The 24581-nt window shown below is 43.5% G+C and overlaps 1 protein-coding gene across 4 annotated transcripts; it reads left to right on the forward strand.

The window, feature by feature from the left end:
- The first annotated feature begins 1843 nt into the window (after positions 1-1843).
- LCMT1 (leucine carboxyl methyltransferase 1) lies at positions 1844-21082 on the forward strand. Of its 4 annotated transcripts, XR_015750845.1 has the most exons (13): positions 1844-2037; positions 5626-5717; positions 5879-6000; positions 6751-6827; positions 8783-8844; positions 13361-13463; positions 13848-13968; positions 15325-15426; positions 16269-16360; positions 17616-17925; positions 18116-18212; positions 19194-19291; positions 20855-21082. XR_015750845.1 is itself a non-coding variant. In XM_026683566.2 (11 exons), the coding sequence occupies exons 1-11, from the start codon at positions 1949-1951 to the stop codon at positions 20875-20877; spliced, it is 981 nt and encodes a 326-aa protein (XP_026539351.1). In that variant the 5' UTR covers positions 1844-1948; the 3' UTR covers positions 20878-21082. The 4 variants fall into 4 exon arrangements, 2 of the variants coding, with proteins under 2 accessions (XP_026539351.1, XP_087829227.1); XR_003372274.2 differs by lacking the exon at positions 17616-17925; XM_026683566.2 differs by lacking the exons at positions 17616-17925; positions 18116-18212.
- The last annotated feature ends 3499 nt before the right edge of the window (positions 21083-24581 follow it).

The raw sequence follows: 24581 nt of genomic DNA on the forward strand, positions 1-24581 counted from the left end.
ACTCCCAGAATTCCTCAGCCAGCTTAGCTTAAAGTAGCCGAGATTGGAGACCCCTGCTCTAGCGCTAGGAAGGGAGAGAGGAGTAGCAGGGCCGCACATTCCTTCCACGGCCCGGGGGGTGCTTTTCTCTTGGGCGGGGGAGTTGCACTGCTGCACTCGTGAACGGGAAACCCGCCCAGCAGGTCGAGATGGCGGACGATCTTGGCTGCCCAAGCTGGATCTGATCCTCCGACTGTTTCTGACCGAGGGTCGCCCGCCCTTGCAGCATTGCAGATAGGGTAGCTTCTAAGGCGGGGGGAAAGGGGGGGATCACGTGGAGAAAGTTCTCCCCTGACCTGACTCTTCTCCCCGACCCTCCTTAGCCAGTTAACCAACCAAATAATTATATTATTATATTATATTAATAATTAATAGTTATCCAAATAACGGATGCGAGAGGAGACAGGCTGGTTCTGCAAAGGCAGGTTGCACGGGACCTTTTCAGTGAACCATGGCGTGTTTATTTAGCAAATGTTTATAGGTGCCCACCTCGATGTGTAACCACAATAACAGTTAAAGCAGTATAAGCTTTAAAACTCTGGAATTTGAATAAAAATAAAAGCATGTAGCAAGAAGTCTGTAGAGATTCTCAGTCATCCAGGTTCCAAAGATGCTTTTTCAAGAGACAACTGGACTTTCTTTGTATTTTTTTTATTTTGAAGACATTTCGGGTCTTCAAACATGACAGCTTTAAGACTTGTGGACTTCAACTCCCAGAATTCCTCCTCCAGTCATGTTAGCTCAGGAATTCTGGAAGTTGAAGTCCACAAGTCTTAAATTTGCCATGTTTGAAGATCCTTGTTTTAGAGGGTCGCTGAAGTACTTGGAGATTTATCTGTGTCCTCGGGGTCTCCTGAGAGGTGCAAATGGTTCCAATACTCTGCAATTTTTATCTGGAAATCCATTCCTACTCCCACACCATGCTACAAAAAGATTGTGGGAAAATAACAGCCCCCTAACATCTGCAGTCACCTTGCAGGATGTCCATGGATCTACAAGATTGCTGGAAAAATATGTTTTACATGCTTTCCAGAAGGGTAGCAGGGATGGGCTGAGTGGGGATGAGGCGGGGAACCACGGCAGAAAAGGCAGATCTTACTCCTGCCAGATGGAATGACGGACAAGACGTGCAACGTCAGTCTCCTGTGGGACTTGATGACCCACCCTGCGGATCAGCCCATCAGCCGTGACCCTCAGCGAACCTTCATGTATAGACTGTACTGTCATGCAGCGTTTCTTAATGCGAGTAACCTTAAGATGTGTGGATTTTAATTCCCAGGCTGGTTGGGGAATTCTGGGAATTAAAGTCCATACATCTTAAAGTTGCTCAGGTTGAGAAACACCGACAAAATATTATATACAATACAAATGTGACTGGATGACGAAAATGGGGGACTGAGCAACACGCGGACCTCAGCATACGCGGAGCGTTGGGTCCTTTTCTCGATCGTCCCAACCCTCGCGAGTAAGACCTGCAATTCCCATCCTGCCGAGGGCCTGTTTCCGTCCTCTAGCACAGGGGTCTCCAACCTTGACAACTTTAAGACTTATGGACTTCAACTCCCTGGCTGGAGAATTCTGGGAGTTGAAGTCCATAAGTCTTAAAGTTGCTGAGGTTGGACACCCCTGCTCTAGCAGACAACGCAATCCTTTTCAGCAGAGGACTACAATTCCCGGCGTACTTTGCTTTTTGCACCACACGCGATATCGCCCTATCGGCAACAGCCTGTCCAATAGGAAGAGAAAGGGGCGTCGTCCAGCCTCCCAAGGGCCCGGCCAATGGGAGAGCGCGTTGCTGGCCGGTGCTGGCGACGTCGCGCTCTGAGGGGATCTCGCCGGCGTCGGCCCGGCATGGGCGGCCCGCGCTCCTCTTTGGCGTCTGTCTGCTGAGCCACCCCCGCGCCCGGCCATGGCTGGCCCCTCCCGAGACCTGCTGGGCACCGACGTCTTCGACGAGGCCGTGCGGAGCACCTGCGACGTCGCCTCCCATTGCAAGCGGTGAAGGAGCGGCGCCGGGAGGGCGAAGGCGGGCGGGTGGGCCTTCCGCGGGGAGGCTCCGTTCTCGCCCGGCGCGGCCCGCTGAATCGGGGCGGGCGGTAGCGCCTGGTCGAGTCTGGGAAGCCAAAGGGGCTTGGAACCCGCAGGCCGGGATCGGAGACCCCTAGGACGGGGGCCTCCAACCGTGGCCACTTTAAATCTGGAGGACTTCAACTTCCAGAATTTTATTTTATTGTATTATATTATTTATTTGTCAAACATGTACAAGGTAACAAGTATAGGTATGAACATAAACAAGAACAAAGGGAGTAAATGCAGATAAATGGGGACAGGGACGGTAGGCAGGCTGGTGGGCTTATGCAAGCCTCCTTTAAGGACCTCTTAAGAACGGGGTGAGGTAAATCTGTATTAATATCAAATTACTAAGTTAACAAGTTGTTAAGAAAGTTAACAATTTCAACGTGAAACTGGTCATGTTTGTTTTGAAATGGAAAACCACCTGGAACCACACTGTTCACACAACGATGTGTATATAGAAACAAAAAAATAAATGTATTTAAAAAAAAGTAACGGGGTGAGGTCCACGGTAGACAGTTTGAGGTTGAAGCTGCAAGGGGTTGAGGCTGTAACAACAGAGTCGAGTAGGGCGTTCCAGGCGTTGATCACTTTGTGGCTGAAGTCAGATTTTCTGCCATCGAGTTTGGAGCGGTTGTTTGCCCATGTATTATTGTGATTGAGGCTGAAGAAGTTGTTCACAGGCAAGACGTATCAGACCATTTTGTGAACTATGTCAACTCATAAAATATTTCTATGGTCTTTTTAGAGTTGCCACCAAAAAGGGAGGGGGGAGCAGTGCGGCAGCTTGGAAATCAAAAGTGCATTCCATAAATAGTTTTTCAAAGATAGTAACTAGGTGATTGAAGTTTCTGCCCTGCAAAAATCTAACTGGAGAGCATGATTGATGACTTAGCTATGGATGTGTCTCACTGGAGAATATGAATTATGATACACCCAGGGGGTGGGGGAAAACCAGGGTCAATGAATGATGTGCCTCAGAGTCGGCTCCACCCAGGCAGTGCCGGACATCTTAACTCCCAATAAATCCTTATGAAGTTTTGGAAGTTTGGCTTGAGACTCGTGATTTAACTGGGGCAACTGCTGGAATCCTGACACTATGCTTAGATCGGACTTCAGGTGGACAGTTGCAGATTGTCTAGGCCCAACGAGCCTGGAGGCATAGGTAATTCTACTGTGAGTGGAGGAGTGGAGTACTCTTCTCGAGAAATACCTCTGAACCCGCTCAATTGTGTTAAAGTCTGATATACAGTGGAGGTTCCAGGCGGACAAGCTGTATTCAAGAATTGGTCTGGCAAAGACCAATTTTTGTGTGCCCTAGTTAACAATTCAAGGCTGCCGGAGAAGAAGCTTCGCAAAATAAGGTTAAAACCTTTTTGACAATGCTGTTACAGTGAGCTCTGGGGCTTAGATTGTTTAAGATGAGTACTCCTAGGTCCTTGACAGAATGAGGGTTGTCTACGAGATCATTTCCGCCTAACTTGTATTTGGGAGTTGAAGCCCAGCAGGCTTAAAGCTGCTAAGGTTGGAGACCCCTGCACTAGGAGATCTCAGGAGTAAAGGAAGGCTAGCCAGGGTGGTCCCAAATCCCCCCACAGGGTGATCCACGGAGTCTCAAACTGGGCCAGAGAATATGTTACGCCTGATGCCGTGCAGTTTGGCTCAGCAAACTGCACTTGTAATCCCATTTAATGCTTTCTGTAAGCTCCATCAATTGCAGCTCAAGGAAGCCCTGATTTGAGGTGACATTTGGGTGGATGGTCCTGTTCCCAGATATCTGGAAAGGGCCCAGTGCCAAACCGTCGTTTGTTGACCGAATAAAACTTGCAGCAAGAGTGCAGAAATCAGACAAATGCCTGGCTTACTGGCTGTTCACTTTCATTTACAAGCCTGCCTTTCCTCCAAGGTTTGGCCATTCCCATCTCCACCTTGAGAAGAGCAAACTCCACAGCTTAATGGCTGCAGGGAGAGTTGGACCTAAGGGGGTCTTTGCTTTTTCTCCAGCCATCTAGAAGAGTTCCAAAGAGGCTTTTTCAGGAGACAACTGGACTTCCTGGTTTTTTCTTTTGAAGATTCAAGAAGCTTCTTCAGCTCTGACTGGATGGTGGGGAATGGAAGGATTTATATTTCTTGCAAACAGCTGGTAATTTGCATCCTTTGGGGTGGGGGTTGAAGACTTTTAGCTATACAATTTGGGACGAACATCCTTTGAATGGTGTGGGCATAGGAATGGATTTCCAGAGGAAAAAAATTGCAGACTACAGGAACCATTTGCACCACTCAGATGACCCTGAAGACACAGATAAACCTCCAAGTGCTGCAAGGACCCTCTAAAAGGATGCAAATGACCAGCTATCTGCAAGGAATATAAATCTGTCCGTTCCCCATTATCCTGTCAGAGCTGAAGAAGCTTCTTGGATGAGAAGCGAAACATCTTCAAAGAAAAAACAAGAAAGTCCAATTGCCTCCTGAAAAATCACCTCTGGGACAACCATGACCTGGATGACAGAGAATCTCTACAGGCATCTAGAAGAGTATTCTTTATTATTTGCATTGGGGAGACTAGAATTGTAGCTGCTTCAGTAGCATGACTTGGTTGCAAAAATGACAAGGGTACAGGTAGTCCTCAACTTACAACAGTTCATTTAGTGGCTGTTCAAAGTTACAACAGCACTGAAAAAAAGTGACAGGACCATTTTTCATAGTTACAACCTTTGCAGCATTCCCCATGATCATGTGATTGAAATATTGATGCTTGACAATTGGTTCATATTTATGACCATTGTAGTGTCCTAGGACTACGGGATCACTTTTTGCGATCTTCTGACAAAGTCATTGGGGAAGCCAGATTCACTTAACAACTGCAGTGATTCACTTAACAAGTGAGGCAAGAAAGGTCATAAAATGGGAAACTCACTTAACAAATGTTGATTATAGAAATTTTGAGCTCAATTGTTGTAAGTCGAGGACTACCTGTAGTTTCAGCTGGCATCAATTAAGGAGTTTTTGTATGTTCCAAATCATAGTTCCACAAAGTAATCATTCTATTCTCAATAGCACTATGGTAGCCTCGACTATTGTGCCATGTTTGGGGCACCCCACTTAATGTCTTTAAACAGAAGCTGGGTGAATATTTATAGGGGATGCTTTAATATTGATTTCTGCCATAAGCAGATATTTTATCTAATCCTATTACGCTAACTCCTTGCATCCAGATATGTACAAACTTGGTTTTGATCCAGTGGTTTTCTCCTGGATTGATGGTCCAGTTTTCCGCTCCTAACTGCCTTTTGAGAGCAGCAGCTGCTTCTGAAAGTCATAAATATTTTGAAAAGCCTCTTTGCCATCTCTTAAACATGGAATAATAGTATGAATTAGCCTAATTTATTTAAAGTGCATAAAACCTACTCTTCTAATGTAGACTGATATTCATATAGTGTATGTTTTGTTTAAAATATTTTGTTTTCAATGGAATGGGGTTTGTTAAAACACTGTTTTTCTTATTGTGGTTAGGTATGCTGTAAGTGTTGGCTACTGGAAAGACCCTTACATCGAATATTTTGTAGGCCATCCAAAAGAAAGGAAGGCACCTGAAATCAGCCGTGGTAGGTTATAAACAAATGTGTTGGGGCAATTTGTGTTGCTTCATGAACATACAGCAAAAGGAAGAGGTGGGTGGTGGATGAGAGCTAACCATCAAAATCATTATCAAATGCTTTCAAATTTGTCAACTAATTGTTTTTGTTTTTTGCTTTCTTTTTCTAAGGGTACTATGCTCGGGTCCAAGGAGTTGGTCGTTTACTTAAGGCTTTTTTAGAAAAGACAAAATGCAATTGCCAAATTATAAATCTTGGTGCTGGCATGGATACTCTGTTTTGGAAATTAAAGGTGAAAAACTTATGTTATCTCATGTGTGATCTTGGATAATAATTCCTAAAAGACTTTGTCCCTCTCTCCCCCACTTTCATTGATTATATAATGAAGCTAGGCAAACTGGTATTCTCTAGATAATTTGGATGTCAACTGTCACCAACTCCATCCTATATAGATGAAGTCAAAGGATTATGGGGCTTGGTATCCAAAATATCTTAAGGACACCAGATTTCTATCTTACAATAGAACAATGTAAGTCTGATTTATGTTCCAGAGAATTCAGCTATTCATTCTAATTCGCAGGACACTCTGTAACTTACAAAGCATTTAGTTGATGTATAATCGTGAAAATGGTTTCTAGAATATAACATGCAGCCAGTTCAGCTTGGACGTGGCTGAGCATTTCATGATCTGCAGAGTGTACAGAAGTCTGTCTACTTTTTGTCTTACTAATACATCAATGTTCTTGAATAGGATTGCCAGGAAGAGGGTAAATCAGCTCATTTAACCTCTCTCTAGCAGATTATTGGGGTCGGGTCATTGCTTGCATCTTTTTTTCCAGTTTTTTTTGCTTAGTATAGGTGGGGGGTTAGGTTTAGGAATATAGTTATGAGTAGGAGAAAGACATGTCTTAACTATGACTACAGAATCCTAGCCTAGCAGCCTTGGCATCACAAAAGTCAGAATCTAAAGCAAAGCAATGGGATGTTTCTTTTGCCCTCAGTGAAAATATTGGAATTTATGTGTGTCCCCCGCCCTTTTCAGGATGAGAATCTTCTTCCTTTGAAATACTTTGAAGTTGATTTTCCATCTATAGTGTCAAGAAAAATTCACTACATCAAGTAAGTGCTGGAATCTGTGTTATGTTTGAACAACTGAATGAATGCATTTGTTTTTGGAGTAGAGTGTTAGAGCAAAATGACTAGAAGTTATATTAAATTATTATATTTTAATTACTTTGCTTTGTTGTGAAAATATGAAGTAACACGAGGGAGTATATGTAAAACATTATCTGCTATCCTACAAATTGTGCTTTTAGTGTTAATTAGATGTGACTGTACTACTGTGAATGTTTGATGAAGGAATTTTTGTACGTTTCTGCCTTTTTCACGTCTCCAGTTTGCATGGAAAGCATGAGCTCAGCATAGTAGTTGCAGTTTTGCCAAAACGCAAGAAAGGGTGCCCTTCTTTTTGTCAGGACAGGCGGTAGTTCATAGACTTGTAGCTGCTCTCACCTAAACTAGAAGTGGATATGGTTTTTTTTCCTTTAATCTGAAAATAGGTGAAATTTAGTTATAATTTCATAATGGTGGCCTTTAAAGCTGCTACGATTATTTTGCAGAAGATTGTTTTCAACAATTGAGAAGCAGGAATTTTCCTTTCATCAAATAATTGTGAGAGCAAGTTCTCACACAGTTAAAAGCAAACAATGCTACTCAGTTCAGTCTGTTATCAAAACAAGTAACAGGAAATCCTTCCTTTCCCACACAAAGGAGATAATCCTAATCCTTTGCATCATGCTGCCAGAGAAGGCAATAAAAAATAGAGACATGCAAAAATGACCACAGATAATTATGCAGAAGCTTATCATAATGTCCTATATGCGTACCTGAATTATTGTAAGATGTCTAAATAGGATAGCCTTAGCTTATAAATGCAATCAGTCAAACAATTATATTTATAAAAAAACTTCATATGTTGTTGGATTTAAGGATTAGGACAGACCAAAATATTGCTATAGTAATCAGCAATATATCTAGAAAACAAGCAGTCTTAAAACTACATATACCTCTTAAATAAAATGTAAAGATTTCTGATAGGTTCAGGCCAAGTTAAGCAATGTTTAGTTAGCGAACAGAGATTTATAGCCAAGTCTTGGTCCAGGGAGCCTATTCCTTAATAAATTCCTTAATAAATAATGGATAAAAGTTGCCTAGAGTGCACCCGGCAAGATTGCATGAACGTTGTCTGTGTTGGTAAAAAGAGTGCATGTCCTTAAATATATGATCCTGGGATTTCAAAACAAGCTCAGGGTGTCCAAAAGTACTTTTAAAGAATTATTTGAATTACCAGTAGTCCTTGACTTACAACTGTTCATTTAGTGACCGTTCAAAGTTATAACAACACTGAAAAAAGTGACGAGCGTTTTTCACACTTACGACCATTGGAGTCTCCCCGTGATCATACAATCAAAGTTCAGACACTTGGCAACTGACTCACACGACGGTCGCAATGTCCCGGGGTCACGTGATCCCCTTTTGCAACCTTCTGACGAGCAAAGTCAACGGGGGAAGCCAGATTCACTTAGCAACTGTCTTACTAACTTAACAACCACAGTAATTCATTTAACAACTGTGGCAAGAAAGGTCATAAAATGGGGCAAAACTCACTTAACAACTGTCTCATTCAGCAACAGAAATGTTCAGCTTGGTTGTTGTTGCAAATTGAGGATTACCTGTAATTTGTGCCATGCAGATTTGCAATGGATGCATTGATTCTGCACAAGGAGGATTGCACCGTCTTTCTTCCTTTTGGAAGCATCTCTGTTGACGGTGACCTTTCCTGTCCAGCATCACCTGCGTGTGTTTGGCTCCAGGAAGGACCCTTTGATTCAAAGTGGCTCTCAGCCTCTATATTTTGTTTCTCTTACTTGCTTACTTAGTCCACTGCAAGAGGTGATCCTGCAGCCCACTCCCTTGGCTTGTTTTCAGAAAGTCCAGGCCCCTTCTGGTTTTGGTGTAGGAATGATGATGGTGACTCACAGGCTCTCATTTCCCTTTCTGTCCATCCTTTACAGATCAAAACCACCTCTCTCCAAACCGATCATGGAAAGCCATTCAGGGGAGACGGTTCTCATAGGTGAGTCCCTGTTAGAGCAGGGCAGCTTTTCTAGACTTCTCTCACCTTTCCTCCGTGGGGATAAGTGAAGATGTTTGTTCTTCCCTTGTTTTCTTTGACCTGCATCTCCCCCATCAAGAAAATAATAGGAATTCAGTGCTACCAAAAAAAAAAAAAAAACCAACCCTATGGATTTGTGAAATTCTGAACCAGTCTGTCCCATCGACCTTCGTTATTTTTAGGATCCAGTCAGCTGGGTTGTTTTGAAAGACATGATTTTGATCTAACCTTTGATCTGATTTGTTTGCTCACCCCTGCAATGGCATCACTTCCATTGTGACTGGAGATAGTGATACTGGTGATTTGTACTGGGGAGTTTCTTCTTCTCCGGGGTCTAACCAAGATTAGCACTGGAATCAAATCCCCTTGGGAATCCTCTTTTGCTTTCTGGTCCTTCCATGGGACTTTGGCTTTCAGGGCTCACTGCCCTCAAGTCCCCTCTTTGCCACAAAACCAGCAAGTTCTCCTTGTACCTGCAGATGCTGAAAGGACGCAGGGTCTGAGGTGGGCTTTGGAACCTGCTTCCTGCTTTTTTTATAGTCAAGTTTTTTTTTTATTTCAATCTACACATACACAACAATACATTAACAGTGTAGCATCAATATACATTTTAGTATAGGCCAACTTAATACCAATCATATCTCTTAGTACACATACTCACATTAAATCATAATCCTTCATTGCTTATTTTCAACATTTCAATACTCTCTCCTAATGCCAACTACCATATCAGTTAAACATACCTAGTAATTTCATTATTCAATTTCCTACCCAATTTTGTTTTTTTGTTTTTTAAATAAAAAATTCTTAAGCAGTATGGTTCCAGGTTTCACATCTCTATACAAACATGGCCGTAGTTACCTATTCATTTTAGGTATTCAATTTCATATCAATTATCCTTATTAAATATTAAACTTATCCAATTCCAATTCATGTTATAACTTATTTCATTTTCCTTAGGATAGTCTCATCTTATTTTACAATATTATCTAAAATTCTCATCTCATTTCCTGTGTTATCTTTTTCTGTTACATTTGCAATTTTATCATCATTTTATTAATTTAAAATTGTGCCCTCTGAGTTGATAATTCGAGCTAGCCACCTTCCTTCTACCTTAAAACCAGTCTCCCTATTTACTATATAACACAAATATATATATTTTTGTCGGATTCCGCATTACATTTTGTCAATCACCTTATAAATCATCTATATATTACATAAGTATTAATCTAATCAATTATAGCAACTGATATTAATCTTCCCATAATAGTTCTTATTTCAACACTTGCCCCCCTTTTCTTATACATCGCTAATCATCAATTAATATATTATATTCTTATTATAAATTCCCAATTCCATATTTATTTCATTAAGTTCCATGTCTAATGTAGCAATAATCCTTTAATAGAAAAAAATGAGAAAGAGAAACTAAGGGGGGGGGGAACCATATCAGTTACATACTTATCGATTTTAAATACTTATTCTTACATATCACAACATACTACCTTGCGGAATCTTCTTCCCTATTGTTTTTTTTTTTTCATCCATTATCTCTCGCTCTTTTAACAATGTAATTTCTTTTCATCCTTGTTTGCTTCCTGTTTTTCTTTATTTTCTGGTCCTTTCTCTTAATTCCCCTTTTCCCCATTCTTTTCCCCCTCCATTTCTCACTCCAATTATTAAGTTTTTCTCCCTCCCTCTTTCGATTTTTCTTTTGTACTTCCCTTTTCTGCTTTTTCCCTCTCCTTTTTTTCATTTTCCGAACCATTCTCCCTTTTATTACCACATTAGACCACAAATTTTTAATTTTAATTCCTTTTTCCCCTGCTTAAATAATTGTTGTTCCCTTTGTTCTTCAAAGCTGGCTTCCCCTTTGTTGAACTCCTCCTCCTCTGGTTTACTTAGTTGTTCTACAAGCTGAATCGCCATTTCTAATTTCTGTAATACGTAATTACACATTTCAAGTTTGATTTTCATCATTTCCCTTATGTCTTGCAAGTCCAATCATATTTCAACAAATAATTCCTCTATATCTTCCCCTTTTTTTCTTTTCTTTCCTTTTCCTTAATAGATATATTCAGTCCCAGAGTCCAATATATTATTTCAGCCAGTGTCTTTTAAGTTTATCTTCAACAATCAATGTCCTTAAAACTTTGTTCCAGGTCTTCTAGTTGGCCCTTTTCCTACTGTTTCCCATAGTCATCGGTTGGTTCTTTGACAATATTTTCAAATATCTTCCCCTTTTTAATATTCTAATATCACTTTCCAGTGTTTTTAATGGAGTTTCTTTTACTCTTTTTTAAGTTCCAAAGTCCAATTTCTTAGAAAGACAAAGCACTTTTTTAAAAAAGTCACTGAAATGATGGTACAGTTTTCCTGTACCATCAGGTGGCACTCTTGAGTCTTTAACTTTCTTTGTTAAATATAGTACTTTTATTAAGTTCGCTAATTTCAGTCATTAGCTATTATTTCTTTTCTTTACAACACACTCAATTTCAGCATTTAGATATGCCCTTTAAATGCCAATAATCTAGTAGTTGTCCAGTTTAATTTCTAAACCTTTGTTGTGTTCAAATATTTTCCTTTAAATTTTCTCCTCAAAGTTAATCCAATAGAATAATTCAAGCCAATTTTATAAAATCCAATTTCCTTTTCACTTTCTCTGGTCGCTGCTTCCACACGCTTTCCTCCAATATAGTCCTTTATTTTTTAATACTGGGGTACCTCAAAATCCACATATTTTGCCTGGCTCACACTCCGCTTGCTGCTTCTCCGCTCCAGCACAGTCTTAGTTTCCCGGGCTGTTCTTCGTCTTTGTGGTGACCATTTTAGAACCACCACTACAGCTTGCCTTTGGAAGGGGTTTTTCCTGTCAGGGAGGGGAGTTGCGGCTCCCCTCTACCTTCCAGGTGATTCCCCCTGTCTTCACCACCCCTCCAGGGTGGTTCTGGTCCTGGGACCCTCTAGCACAGTGGTTCTCAACCTTCCTAATGCCACAACCCTTTAATACAGTTCCTCGTGTTGTGGTGACCCCCAACCATAAAATTATGGCTCGGTTCCTAAGCCCATCAAAAATATGTGTTTTCCGATGGTCTTAGGCAACCCCTATGAAAGGGTCATTCGACCCCCAAAGGGGTTCCGACCCACAGGTTGAGAACCACTGCTCTAGCAAATTAGCTCGAAGCGAAACCGTGCACAATTGCGGATCCCGCTCTAAGTCTGACGACGAGCAAACTGGAAGCCTCAGCAAGTTCTCCTTGTACCTGCAGTTGCTAAAAGGACGCAGGGTCTGAGCTCGGCTTCTCTTCCCTGAAGTCATGCAGGAGAATGCCCATGAATGGGTTTGGGACCTGCTTTCTGCTTGATGACACTCTTTCAGAGGCCTGGAGACTAAAATATGTGAAGAATGGCTGCAGGATTTGGGTTTGGGTAGTCTAAAGAAAAGAAGGACTGGGGGGACATGATAACAGTGTTCCAGTATTTGAGGGACTGCCACAAAGAAGAGTGGGGTGTCAAATTATTCTCCAAAGCAATGGAGGGAAGGGCAAGAAATAAAGGTTGGAAACTAATCAAAGAGGGAAGCAACCTGGAGTTAAGGAAAAACTTCCTGAAAGTGAAGTCAGTTAACCAGTGGAACAGCTTGGGTTTGGATTACAGTTAGGGTTAATCTTTTACTTTAATACATATCTGAAAATGAAGGAAGAAATACAAAATAAAATACAGAACTTTCTCAGTGAAAGAAACAAGAGAAAATGACCAGTATTGACAAACTTTTTGCAATAAGCAAGGCTAGAATGGGATTTTAGCAGAGTATTTTATACGGTTTGCCGTCTGGCATTGCATAGAATGTCTAGGAAATGTGTGAAATGTGAAGTGTTTCATTCTTTGATGTCCCATTTTTGGCATTCTATAGATTTCCTAGGTATCCCATAAAATGCCTACTTTCACTCATTGATAGTAACATATACAGTATATCGGGGGTGGGGGGCAGAACATAGGAAAATGTTTACCAATTGTTTTGTGGAGGAGACCTACATGATTTATGAGAGGAAGTGGTTCCAAATCGTTTGGACTTGAGATTGAAATTCTTCAAATTGTTTGCAAAGCTGAAGCCTGTAAACTTTCTCAGCTGCCATCAATATGAACTTCTCTGAAAATGGTGAAATGCAATGTTGTTGCCCTAAACTAATTTAATGTTGTTATCTCCCTGCCTCTGAAAGCAGAGGATCTGTGGCTGGCTTTATCCAAATGTGGACATTTGAGGCTGCTCCCCAAGTAGCCCTTCGGAAGGAATTGGCTGTTAAAAGGGTTTGCCAACCTCTACCCCTCCCAAAAAAAAAAAAAAAAATAGATGGAGAAAAAAAGGGCCTCGGGGACAGAAACTCCAAGACAAGTTCCTTACTTTTTTTTTGGACATGGTTGTTGCCCTCAGTTGGGGAGCATTTAAAAATAGTTCTCGCTGCTGATTCCTCTGCAGATGCACACAGTCTGGATACCAGCCGATATGCCATTGTTGGAGGTGATCTTCGAGACCTGCCCAAACTGGAGGAACAGCTGAAGAAATGCCACATGGACCCAGAGTAAGATGGGCACTGGAATCTCTGTGTGGCTCCCACCCTGATGGCATTGGGTGGTTGTGGGCCCTGGTGGATTGATTGCTTTACGGTGCACAGCCCAGAGTCAGGTGGTGGCTAATTTGAATAAATTAAAATTGTATAAAGCAGGGGTCTCCAACCTTGGCAACTTTAAGACTTGTGGACTTCAATTCCCAGAATCCTGGGAGTTGAAGTCCACAAATCTTAAAGTTACCAAGGTTGGAGACCCCTGGTATAAAGGGTATTTTTCTGAACACACAAAACAATCTTTTCAGGACTTCTTGCAGTACCTAGAATAGAAGACAGGGGGCGGGGGGGGGGGGAACCCTGAATCCTTTCAATCCTTGCTCTTGTTTCCCTGTTTAAAAGTTTGCCAACGCTCCTGTTGACGGAATGTGTGCTGATCTACATGACCACAGAGCATTCAGGTGGCCTCATTAAGTGGGTGGCAACCACCTTTCGGTCTGCCATGTTTATCAACTACGAGCAGGTAAGCCAGGGCTCCTCCGCGGCCCACGTCATTGCCCAAACCAGGAGTGAACTAGAGAAAGGGAGAGAGAAACACCCTCCTTTGGGGGCATGGCTGCTTCAGGTTAGGGCTTGGTGAGGTTCTAAAACCGCCCCCCCCCCGCCCCCAGCAGAACCTTATTCTTGTCTGTGTTTGAGTTTTGCTATTTCTGCATTGCTTCCCACAATAGAAGAGCAGAGATCTTCTCAAAGTGGGTTAATTATTTCTTGAGAAGAAGAGCTTCTGAAACAGAGGTGGTTGAATTCAGAGACACAGCCCTGGAAACAATCTTACTTTTTATTAAATATCAACCCATTGAGTCTTAACATGCTGGCATTTTAACAGTGGTGCAAGTTGCATCCTTATGAAACGGATAAACTGCTCTTAGGAAAAATGCAAGTGACAGATTTGATACTGCAATTTTGGGTACGAAAGCAGTTATAGCTGGAAATAAAAGCACTGTTTGCAGTGATGCACTGTGCCAAACCCTTTTCTTATAAAATTGTTGGCTTTCAACATAGGAAATGTTTCCAATTTTCAGTGTTATTCGACTGACCCCTTTGCAAATCGAAGTTGCTCTGCAGGCATCATTTGTATTACTTTATTTTTTAAATCTGTACAACATTCAGCAGTTGTGCAGAGTCAAGTAGAAAGTACTGAGAACAGTGATTTCCTCCAAGTATTGGGATTCCACTGCTGTGTGTTCTGGAATGGGAAGAAATGACCTTTTTCAGTCTCATCAGGAACTGAGAAACTGGATTTGGCCATTTGTTTGCATTGATTGAGCTTTCAGGGCATTCTACCTAGCAGGAAGTGCTGATGCATAAGCCCTCATTGGATATTGCTGTCTGCTTTAAATCACAAGTCTAGGAGAACTGTAGCTTCAGTGCCTACTATCACAGTGCCCGGTGCGTTTGCTATTCCAGCCGAGAGTTGTGAGAATCTGTTTTTTAGGGGTCCATCTAAGAAGGAAAGGGAAGTTCTGGGCAGAGATTACAAAGACATGGGTATAGCAGCATTGTGGACCCTTTGAATGTTGCACATTAACTGCCTCTTTCTACCACCTGCTGGAGCAGCCAGGACTTCCAGGGTTCCAGACAGACCTGAAAGATGCTACTCTTTTAAGAGCAGTCTTAAATTTAGCAAGTTGGCTCTGGAATGCCCTTTTGGGTTTACACTGAACCCTAAAAAGCTGGAGCAGCTTTAATGAATTTCAGAGAAGTGAACCCCAAAGCCCCTCCGTCTTCCAGACTGTTGCTGGAGCGGGCACAGTCTCTTAGATGCTCATTTGTGCTCTTAATGGAGAGGCAGACGGTATCCTTCCTGGGTCTTTTCCAGGTGAATATGCTGGATCGCTTTGGACAGATCATGATTGAGAACCTGCAGAGCAAGCAGTGCGAGCTGGTTGGCGCAGACGCTTGCAGATCTTTGGAAACCCAGGTCAGATTTCCTGGACGGTGGGACTCAGCTTGGTAAACCCCCAATAAAAGAGGGGGGCTTTATCCAAACGCTAGTGCCTCCATTCAGGTCCAAACTTCACCCTGTACTTTGCCCTGCATGTTCCGTCCCATAACACAGGAGTCCCCAACCCAGGGGTCGGTCTGCGACCTACCAGGAAGTGGGCCGTACAAAAGAGTGAAGGCTCCTCCACGCACGTGAGGGATCCAGGCAAGCACACAAAACCACGACCCTCCCGGCCAAAGAAAAACGCCGCCCGCAGAACCAATCCCTGACAACCAAAAGGTTGGGTGCCACTGCCATAACAGGCCTTGTTTTTGGAGAGGTGCCAGGCTTGAGAATGTTGACATTATTTAAAACCCAACTGACTGGCCTTGTGGCCCTTGTAGTCTGAGAGCTGCACCATTTTTGTCCTTGGCACTATGCAATTGGTCAGGAGCATTTAGACCACTGAGTCTAACTCACTGCAAAGAGAGAGAGAGAGAGAGAGCAGGAATCTAAACTGACCCTGAGAGGTGCCAGTTCAGCCTTCCCTTAAATGCTACTTCCTGTTGAACTCTATTTTTCATGATGTTGAACCAAGTTCTGCTGCCCTGGAAGTTTTATCAAGGCTAAAAACCATCCCAGATCCTTCAGATTGTTAATTCTTTGGGTACTCACATCCTTTCCTAAGAACTTTCAGACCCACTGCTTGGCAGCCTGTTCTATCTTGCCCAGCTCAGATATTAAGCTGAATGGCGGATAACCTTTTGAGTGATTTATCTTCTTTTTGAGTCTTGGAAAATCTGCCTTTAACAGATTTTTCTCCTGCATTTCGTTCATAGAAGGAACGGTTCCTGCAACATGGCTGGGAAACAGTAAATGGTCTAGATATGCTGAAGGTCTATCAGAGTTTGCCACCAGATGAGACCAAAACGTAAGCTTCTCTTCTTGATATTTTTATTCAGAGAGAGAGAGAAAGAGAGAACACAACACAGTTGTATGTTTTTATATATGTTCATGTAAAGCACGTAAGAGCCAGTTTGGAGCAGTGGTGGAGGTGCTATAGCCTAGAAGCGAGGAGACAGTGAGGTCCTCCTGCCTTAGGCCTGAAAGTCAGCTGGGTGGGTGGTTTTGGGTCAGTGACTCTCTCAGCCCAACCCACTTCACTGGGTTGTTGGGGGGGAAAGAGGAGACAAGAATAGTTGGTAATAGGTGGCAGTGAAGGTACTAGGCTAGGAAGAGGGAAGCCTAGTGCCTTCTTGGCTGTGGAAATTCCCTGCAGAAAATCCCCTGGGGGACTCTAGGCTAGTCCCTCTCACTCAACCCTAGATTTGGGGGGGGGGGGAACCCTACATTTCTGCTAACCTGCCCTGAAGCAGCCCAGTAAACTATGCTGTTCACCTTCAGCGAAGAGGCCTTTGTCCGACTATGGTATGAACCAAGGTGATAATGATGACAAAGACCCCAAAGATGATGATGATACAGTGTTAGAGTTACACTATACTATATAGTTTATATATTATAGAGCCGTGGTGGAGCAGTGGTTAGAATGCAGAATTGCAGTTTAAGTCCCCACAGCCACTAGTTTGATCCTGACTAGCTCAAAGTTGACTCATCCTTCCGAGGTGGGTAAAATGAGGACCCAGATTGTTGGGGGCAAGAGGCTGACTCTGTAAACCGCTTACAGAGGGTTGTAAAGCACTACGAAGAGGTATATAAGTCTAAGGGCTATTGCTGTTGCTATTGCTATATCCAAAACTGTATATTTACCATGCATTTTAGGGCAATCCCTGGCATTTTTGTTTACAGCAGAAACAGATGGCAGATGGCACCGAATGAGCCACATACTTGGTGGAGATAGCTGGAGATACTGTGCCCTTAAGCCCTCCCAGCCTGAGCATATGAAAGGACAGGCCACAGTGAAGCATCTGATGCTGATCTGAAAGTCCCAACATCAGATTGGAATGAGGGATTATAGTACTTGAACTAGCCTTGTTCCAAAGCAGGGGCTGAATTTGGAAGTAAATAGATAATTTACTTCCATGTAAATTATAATCTATTTGTTGCAAAATTGAAGTATTTTTAAACTCCTCCCCCCCTTTCCTAAAACTGCCAAACCTAGAACACAAGAATCCTGCAGTGTAGTGTTAACCAGTGTGCGTAAGAGAGGTTCCATTTGCTTTTGCCAGGTGAGGTTGATTGGCATACGGAACTGAATGCAACTGAAAGCATTCCTGCCTGTGGAGCTCAGCGTGTTCTCCAGAGAGAACCGTTCTGGGTCCAGGAGTGTCTCCAGATTGCATGTCCAATTCTCCTGAGCGCTGCCGATTCATTGATCTGGATGAGACAGAGGATCCATGTAGATGTTAAAAAGCAAGGAAGACCAAGTCCAGAAGTTTCCTATAAGCAAAGAGTTGTGGAGTGGAAATTAGTTGTGAAATACTCTTTGGTTTTGTAGCATTTTGCTCCAGCAAGCCAAGGTTTTGCACCCACCTAAAAGTGAGTACAAAAACTGCAGGCCACCTGAAAACCAATGGGGCCTCAGCTGGCACCAAAGTGTAATAATACTTTTATACTTTTTGTTCCAGTAAGCCTTAATTGGTTATCCTAGTATTTAAGAGGTACCAAAATGTCAAATCAGGATTCAGACACAGCATCTAAAAACATTGTTATATTCGCCCCAAATTAGGAATGTGCAGAACTCACTGATAACTTCAGGAAACTGCCCCCGGAACAACAAGGTCTGGAGGGGGAACGGAACATTCCAGGGTTCTGTTCCTGAATTGGTGAGTTTGCACATCCACAATCCAAGCCTTTGCCAAAGTTTTTTGCCGTTTGTTCCTTCAAGCCCAGTTTTCCCATCTCTTGCCTCCTTCAACAGTGGGTGTCTGATATACCCAGAGAACCCAGAACTTGTATTTGTCTTAATGGACTGAAAACATTGGATGGGTTTCTTAGGTAAGAGAGCGAGTTGGAAAACACGTTTTGATGAAAGGATGATGATGGATAGGATATAACTTAAGTCATACATACTTGACACTAATGCATCCATTGATGCTTCTTACATTAATAGAAAATAATGGGGCCAAATTGATTTTGGGGTGCTCTGTAGCATAACACTCAGATCATGTCAGCTACCCACTTTGGTGAGGAAATGAAACATGAAAATGCTGGAAGAAAAAAGGAACAAAACCAGTATAAAACTTTGACCCAGGTGTTTGGCAAATACAGCAATGTTGGGGTGTGTGTTTTAACGGCTTCCTTTGAACCCTAATTTGAAATGTCTCAACCATGGGGACACAGGCTGGGCTTTGTTGAGCAAAACTTTGGCTATGTTGGTTTTATGGTACTCTGTAGCCCTCACAGAGGGCATATCAATTACCTACTCTTAGTTGCTTTCAAAAACTCTGATGGAAGAAAATACTGTAGTATAAAACTTAAGAATAGGTTTTGAGTGGAAACCAAATTTCAGAATTTTGAGTTTGTTATCTATTGTTCTATTAGTATGGCTCCCCAACTCACAGGTTGTGATATAGCCGTTCAGAGGCACCACCAGACTTGTCTGTTGGGCTCCTTGGACTGGCCCTCATCAGAATAATTAATTTTGGGTTGGGCTGATATGTGCAAGGAGGCCTGGCTCAAAGCTTCCCTGTGAGCTTTGGACCTAGCTAGGAATTTGACCCTGGCTCTAATCCATCCTGGTATCTCCTTTCTCTCTAAGTACGGCTTGTATCTGCTCCCATCTGTCTTGTCTTCCTTTCTTCCAGGATAGAGGCCCTTGAGTTCCTGGATGAGAAGGAACCATTTGAGCAGCTCATGCAACATTACTGCCTGTGCTGGGCTATCAAGGATTCCCAGAATTTAGGTATGGTCCCCTCTGATCTTTGGCCTTTCCAGACCAAGGGCATTTGGGAAAACACACTTGTTGCTTGCTGCTGTGTCTGGGCCACACGTGTCTTGGCTTAAGTCAGTATTTTCCCCCAAATAATTTTATTAAGAAATATAAATGAAAAGAAAAATATAAATAAATACAAAGTATTAAAAATATAGAAAAATGCAAGAAAAGGGGGAAAGAGAAATAAAAAAGAAGCAGTTTTCCCCTTCATCCCAGCAGGTAAAAGTAATTTTATTGGTTGTGACTTGTCTCTAAATAATCTCTCACCTCTTAGGTAAAGAAAACAAAATCAAATGGTATGTCAATCGATGTTTGTCAGCAAAAGTCCAATAAGGGCAAATATAACTATTTACTTCCTGTAACTCTGGTCAAACAAGCCAATCTTATAAACCTTATTCAAATATTTAAAAATGTTTTTTAAACCCTTCACAAAGAGGCCCAGAGGTAATTTGCTGATCATCTATTTCAAAGCAATAATTCTTCAGAACAGATTTCTTTTGTGTGAAGAAGTACAATTTATCCTTTTGTTGTCATTTTTAAAAAAGACCTTCCAAATCTTAGCAGAGCTCTTTTGTATATCCAGAAGAAAAAAGTTATCTAAATCAGCTTCCTGATTTAATATCTATTCATCTCCTTTAGGGAACAAATCATCCATCAGATTCATTTGCATTACATTTAAATCCCCCTTCAATTTAATTTCATTGCCATCCATTGCAGCTTATTCTTGTTTTACAACTTCCTTAAGGACATGCTCTATCAGTTTCATCATGTGCATGTCCGTGCACTAAGGTATTCAATAGGTGTTTTTTTAAAAAAATCTCCATTTACCATGAAAAAATAGCTTCTAAGTAATTCAAAACTATAATTCCAAATCCCTCTGACCTCTTAATCTGTTAAGTTTTCAGAATCCATATACTAAGCAGCATCCTTTTGCTTCATAGTCCAAAAATCATATATTTTTAAAGACATTTAAAATCAAATTTATACAAACTCTTTTAAGGACACAGAAACTTGCCAATGAGTCCAGTAAAACCTTGCTAGTCTGATGGCTTTTAATTGCTCCAATGCACAAAAAAATAAAATAAAAATAAAATAATGCCAAAAGGTGATTAAGATTTAATAAGTGTAAGCTTGATGTTATCCCCACTCCCAGCCACTCCATTTATAAACCAGCCTTAAAGATGGCAGTTTCTGCGGTCTGCTCACAAGGTGCGGCTGTCCGGAGTCATGTGGATGATCTCAACCATCTCCCCTCAGATCCAGCCTCTGCCTGGGATTCCCCTGACAAAAGCCGTCTTCTAGCCAGCAGAAGCCAGTAAAGTGTCTGCCCACTGCAAGTGTCCTGCTTAGATGAGGGTTTTCGGTCTGCATTGGGAGGAACTGGAAGTTTTTGTGAGAGTTGGATGGGCTTCCAAGAGGGCTTGCCCAGATACAGACAGTTTCCTGTTACTGGAATTTTGCTCTTTGATCGGGGAGACAGATTTTTCTGCTTACGAAAGTGTGAAAGCCCCAATTTCTCCCCTCTTTCTACAGGCCTTGCAGACATTACTCTGTGACGCATTTGCTCCAGTGGAGCTCCAGGTGAACCTGCTGCCCCCTCCTGGTGGGCCTCTGCATGCATCCGCTGCCCCCCCTGCTCCCATGAAGGTGCTCGCAGGTGAACATGAGCCTTGGAGCCGTGGCAAGCACCCGCCTCTCCCCTCATTCGTGGCACGTGACAACCTCTTGAATAAATTACTCTTTTTGTGAGCAGCCGAAAAACGAGCGAGTGTCTCTCTCCCTTTTGTAGGGTTTTTTTCCCTAAAAAAATAATTTATTCTGAATAGAAAGGGATTTGGATTTCTCCTAGACGTCCAAGAGTCCTTGTCCCGCTGGCTGCCTCAGAACTGGGCTGAGGGTTTCAACTGGGGCAAGGGAGGGGGCCCTGCTAGCGGTCAGCAACTCTTAGAGGCCTTCCTTCTCCCTGGCCTCTTGCATTGTTCTGACTTCCAGAAATGTTGTTCCCGGTGCATTTTCACCCTCTTCTGCCTTGGTGTTCTCTGTAGGACTTGCCTTTCTTCTTTTCCCTCAAAAGAGAGCTGGGAAACTCTCACCCTCATTTTGGGTGTGTGAGTGTGTGTGTGTGTAATCCTGTTGGCTCTGAGCTGCAGCTTCTGGTGGCTGTATTGAGACACGCTCCTGACCCTGAGAAGGTTAATAAATGGTGAAGTTTTGTAAAGCCGTGTCATGCCTTTTTCTGACAACTTAAATGATCATTTGATTGAACAAGACTCCAGTGCAGCTTATGCCCAAAAGGCCAGGTGGCACTACCACAACGGAAAGGGAGTTATTTCCCTTCTCTGCTGGGAAGCAGAACCACCACCCCCACCCCGAATTTTCCTCCCTGACTTTGTCCTGTGCTTGATCCCCTGACCCAATTTTCTTCTTCCTGTCTTCAGATCGTTTAAACAAGCATTACTCTTCCCAAAAGTGCTTTGCTCCCCTGTTCTGTGGCCCTCGAAAGGGACTAACCTCAAGTGAACTAGCACCTGAGTCCCTAACCCAGGGGTCCTCAAACTTGGCAACTTTAAGACTTGTGGACTTCAACTCCCAGAATTCTCCAGCCAGCTCTGGAGACCTCTGCCTGAGACGTTCAGATTTCAACCAGCTTCAGAAACATTTCCCCATTTTCCAAGTTCTCTCCCAGTTAACCCTGATGGACCGGGATGTACAGTGCCTCATGCAGAGAGGCAGTGAGGCAGGTGTTTTCCTGGGAGTTTGCTGCATCAGGACAGAGCAAGTGTCACCCAGTGCCACGGCCTGTAGGGGAACTGATGGGAAGCAAGGGAGATCAGAACAATGAATTGGAACAACGGAAACCTCTCATCCCAGACAGCTGCATCTGTAGGTAGATCTTCTTTAGAAGGCGTGCTGCTCCCTCCCCCTCAGCATGCCTCACTTGGTCTAAATTAGCAGTCCCCCCCCCCCAAGGGCTGCAAGGGGGCAGCACTTCCATGGGGTGGAGCAGGTGCTGCTGCAGGAGGATGGTCTGTCAACTGCTAATCTGGGATCTCTAGCTGGGGGTCGCCAAAGGCCAGAGTGGAGTGGCAGCAGGCCAAGAAGTTGGAGGCCTTCACTCCCCTCCTGCGAAGGCTGTCAGCTCAGCTGCTGCCAGCAATGGCCACGCTTGGCCCAGGCGTTTGTGCACCTGAGCCTGAGCTGCTTGGCATTCAGTCTGCCTCTGGGATCCACCTTTGACAAGGTGAAGTCCTGTCCTTTGCCCCTCCTGGGAGGCGCCCTTTGCTCCCTCCCTGATCTGCTCTCACCTTTGCTTTCAAAGAAATATTTGGGAAGGGTTAGGAAAGCTGATAAATTATTTTTATTGGGATGGTTCAACAGCTGCCAAATTCTTCAGGCATTTATTGGAACAGCTGATACTGCATATTTTCTGCTGGGTTGTTTACCTTCTAACCTTGGCCTCTACAATGAGATAGAAGCCCTTACCTGCTTCTACCAGGGAGGTGCACGGTGCTCACGGTCACACCTGTTCTGGCCACAGTGGGAGGCATGGCCTGGAAGGGGTATAACTAAAGTCCTGGCTAGGGACATCAATGGGGAAGAAGTTAGCAAAGGGGCTGCTTTGCAGGAATGGCTAAGCTGGGCTGCTGAAAGGAACCTGAACAGAATAACAGCATTGGAAGGGACCTTGGAGGTCTTCTAGTCCATCCCCCTGGTCAAGGGGGAGACCCTATGCCATTCCAGGCAAGCAGCTGTCCAGTCTCTTAGAAACCTCCAGTGATGAAGCACCCACAACTTTTAAAGGCAAGCCGTTCCACGGGTTAATTGTCCTCACTGTTAGAACATTTCTCCTTAGTTCTAGGTCGCTTCTCTCCTTGATTAGTTTCCATCCATTGTTTCTAGTCTTGCCTTCTGGTGCATTTTTGGGTGCTCCAGGAACTATCAAGCACTGAGGTCCCCCACTTTCCCCGGTGCTTCCAAATCATGGAGGTGATGGGTGCACAGCTTGAAGCTGAGTCTGCCCTGAAATCTAGTGCAGGGGTCTCCAAACTTGGGCGGTTCAAGCCTGGCGGACTTGAAGTCCGCCAGGCTTAAAAGTGCCCAAGGTTGGAGACCCCTGATCTAGTGGGCCAACTGTGGCCTGCAAAGGTAAGCTGTAGCTCTGCCAGAGAGCAGCTCTTCTATCCCTACCAAGATCCCCTTTAGGAGCAATCATGGAGCTGAATGGGGGCTCTTGCTTGCTTTTAGCAGATGTTTTGCCTCTTGCAAAAGGTGTTCTCCCCCTCCCCAAATAAAGGCTGAAGCTGACCCAGGAGCTGAAGTAGAAACTGCCATGATTGATTTCTCCAGCTGCAAAATCACAAGGCCATATTGTGCCATCCTTGGTGTTGTCTGAGCTTGGTTGCTTTCTTGCAGATGTTTCATTTATCCAACCAGGTAACATCATTGTTGGTGCTGATATTAATTGCCAGTGCACTGGTGATGTTACCTAATTGGTAATGAAAGAGCAAGAAAACGACCAACGGCACCAAGGACCCCACCGTTCAGCCCTAAGCTGGAAATGTTCTTTTCATTGGCAATGCCCATTTGAAAGCAAAGTGCCTGAATCTTTTTTCACTTCTCCATATTTTATGGGGCAAAACAGAGTGTTTGCTTCCTTGCCCCAACGGCTTCCCTTGAACCTCCCCTCCTAACTAAATGGGGCTCAGGTGTCCACAGCAACCAAAGAGCCTTGGATCCCACTCGCCAAGCTGGGAAGGGCAAATATTTCCATGGGGGAAGAGCATAAAATAGATATTTCCCCAGAGACAAAATCACCGCAGGCCTTGGCGGAGGGGTCTGCCTCCCCTGTTCATTTGGCTACCTCCGCTTTCCTTGGAGACTCCTTAGCCTCAGAATGCCGCACCGGCTGGGCCCCAAAGCTGAAGACGACCCCAGGCCTGTTCCTGAAAGAATTAAACAGGTGGAATGGGGCGGGGGATTCTGTGGTGCCAGCGAAAGAAAACTGGGATTTGGGTTACCATGGCAAAGCATGGGTGCCCTTGACATGCCCTGGCTTGGCATCCTGATTGCCTGCCTCGAATCCCTTGTGGAAACTTTCCCTTTTGCCTTTGATTGGAGAGCTTTTGCTGGGCTTTCGTGCGTCCCTCCTTTCAAATCCTCCAAGGCTCTGTGGGGAGGTTGGCTTTCCCTGCCTCCCCCCCCTTGGAAAACCACCCCAATATCCCTGAAGCCGGGGACTCCCCAGCCACTCGGGCAGGGA

This window comes from Notechis scutatus, chromosome 12 (assembly GCF_049901735.1).
Source record: "Notechis scutatus isolate UNSWTSFEM ecotype Mainland chromosome 12, rNotScu1.2, whole genome shotgun sequence".
Lineage (NCBI taxonomy): Eukaryota > Metazoa > Chordata > Lepidosauria > Squamata > Elapidae > Notechis > Notechis scutatus.

Bases quoted from the DNA above. Each gene is read 5' to 3' on its own strand.
- LCMT1 (XM_087973101.1), top strand. From the start codon at position 1,949: ATGGCTGGCCCCTCCCGAGACCTGCTGGGCACCGACGTCTTCGACGAG. The intron at 2,038-5,625 runs GTGAAGGAGCGG...TATTGTGGTTAG, and splicing joins GTCGCCTCCCATTGCAAGCG to GTATGCTGTAAGTGTTGGCT. The intron at 6,001-6,750 runs GTGAAAAACTTA...CGCCCTTTTCAG, and splicing joins CTCTGTTTTGGAAATTAAAG to GATGAGAATCTTCTTCCTTT.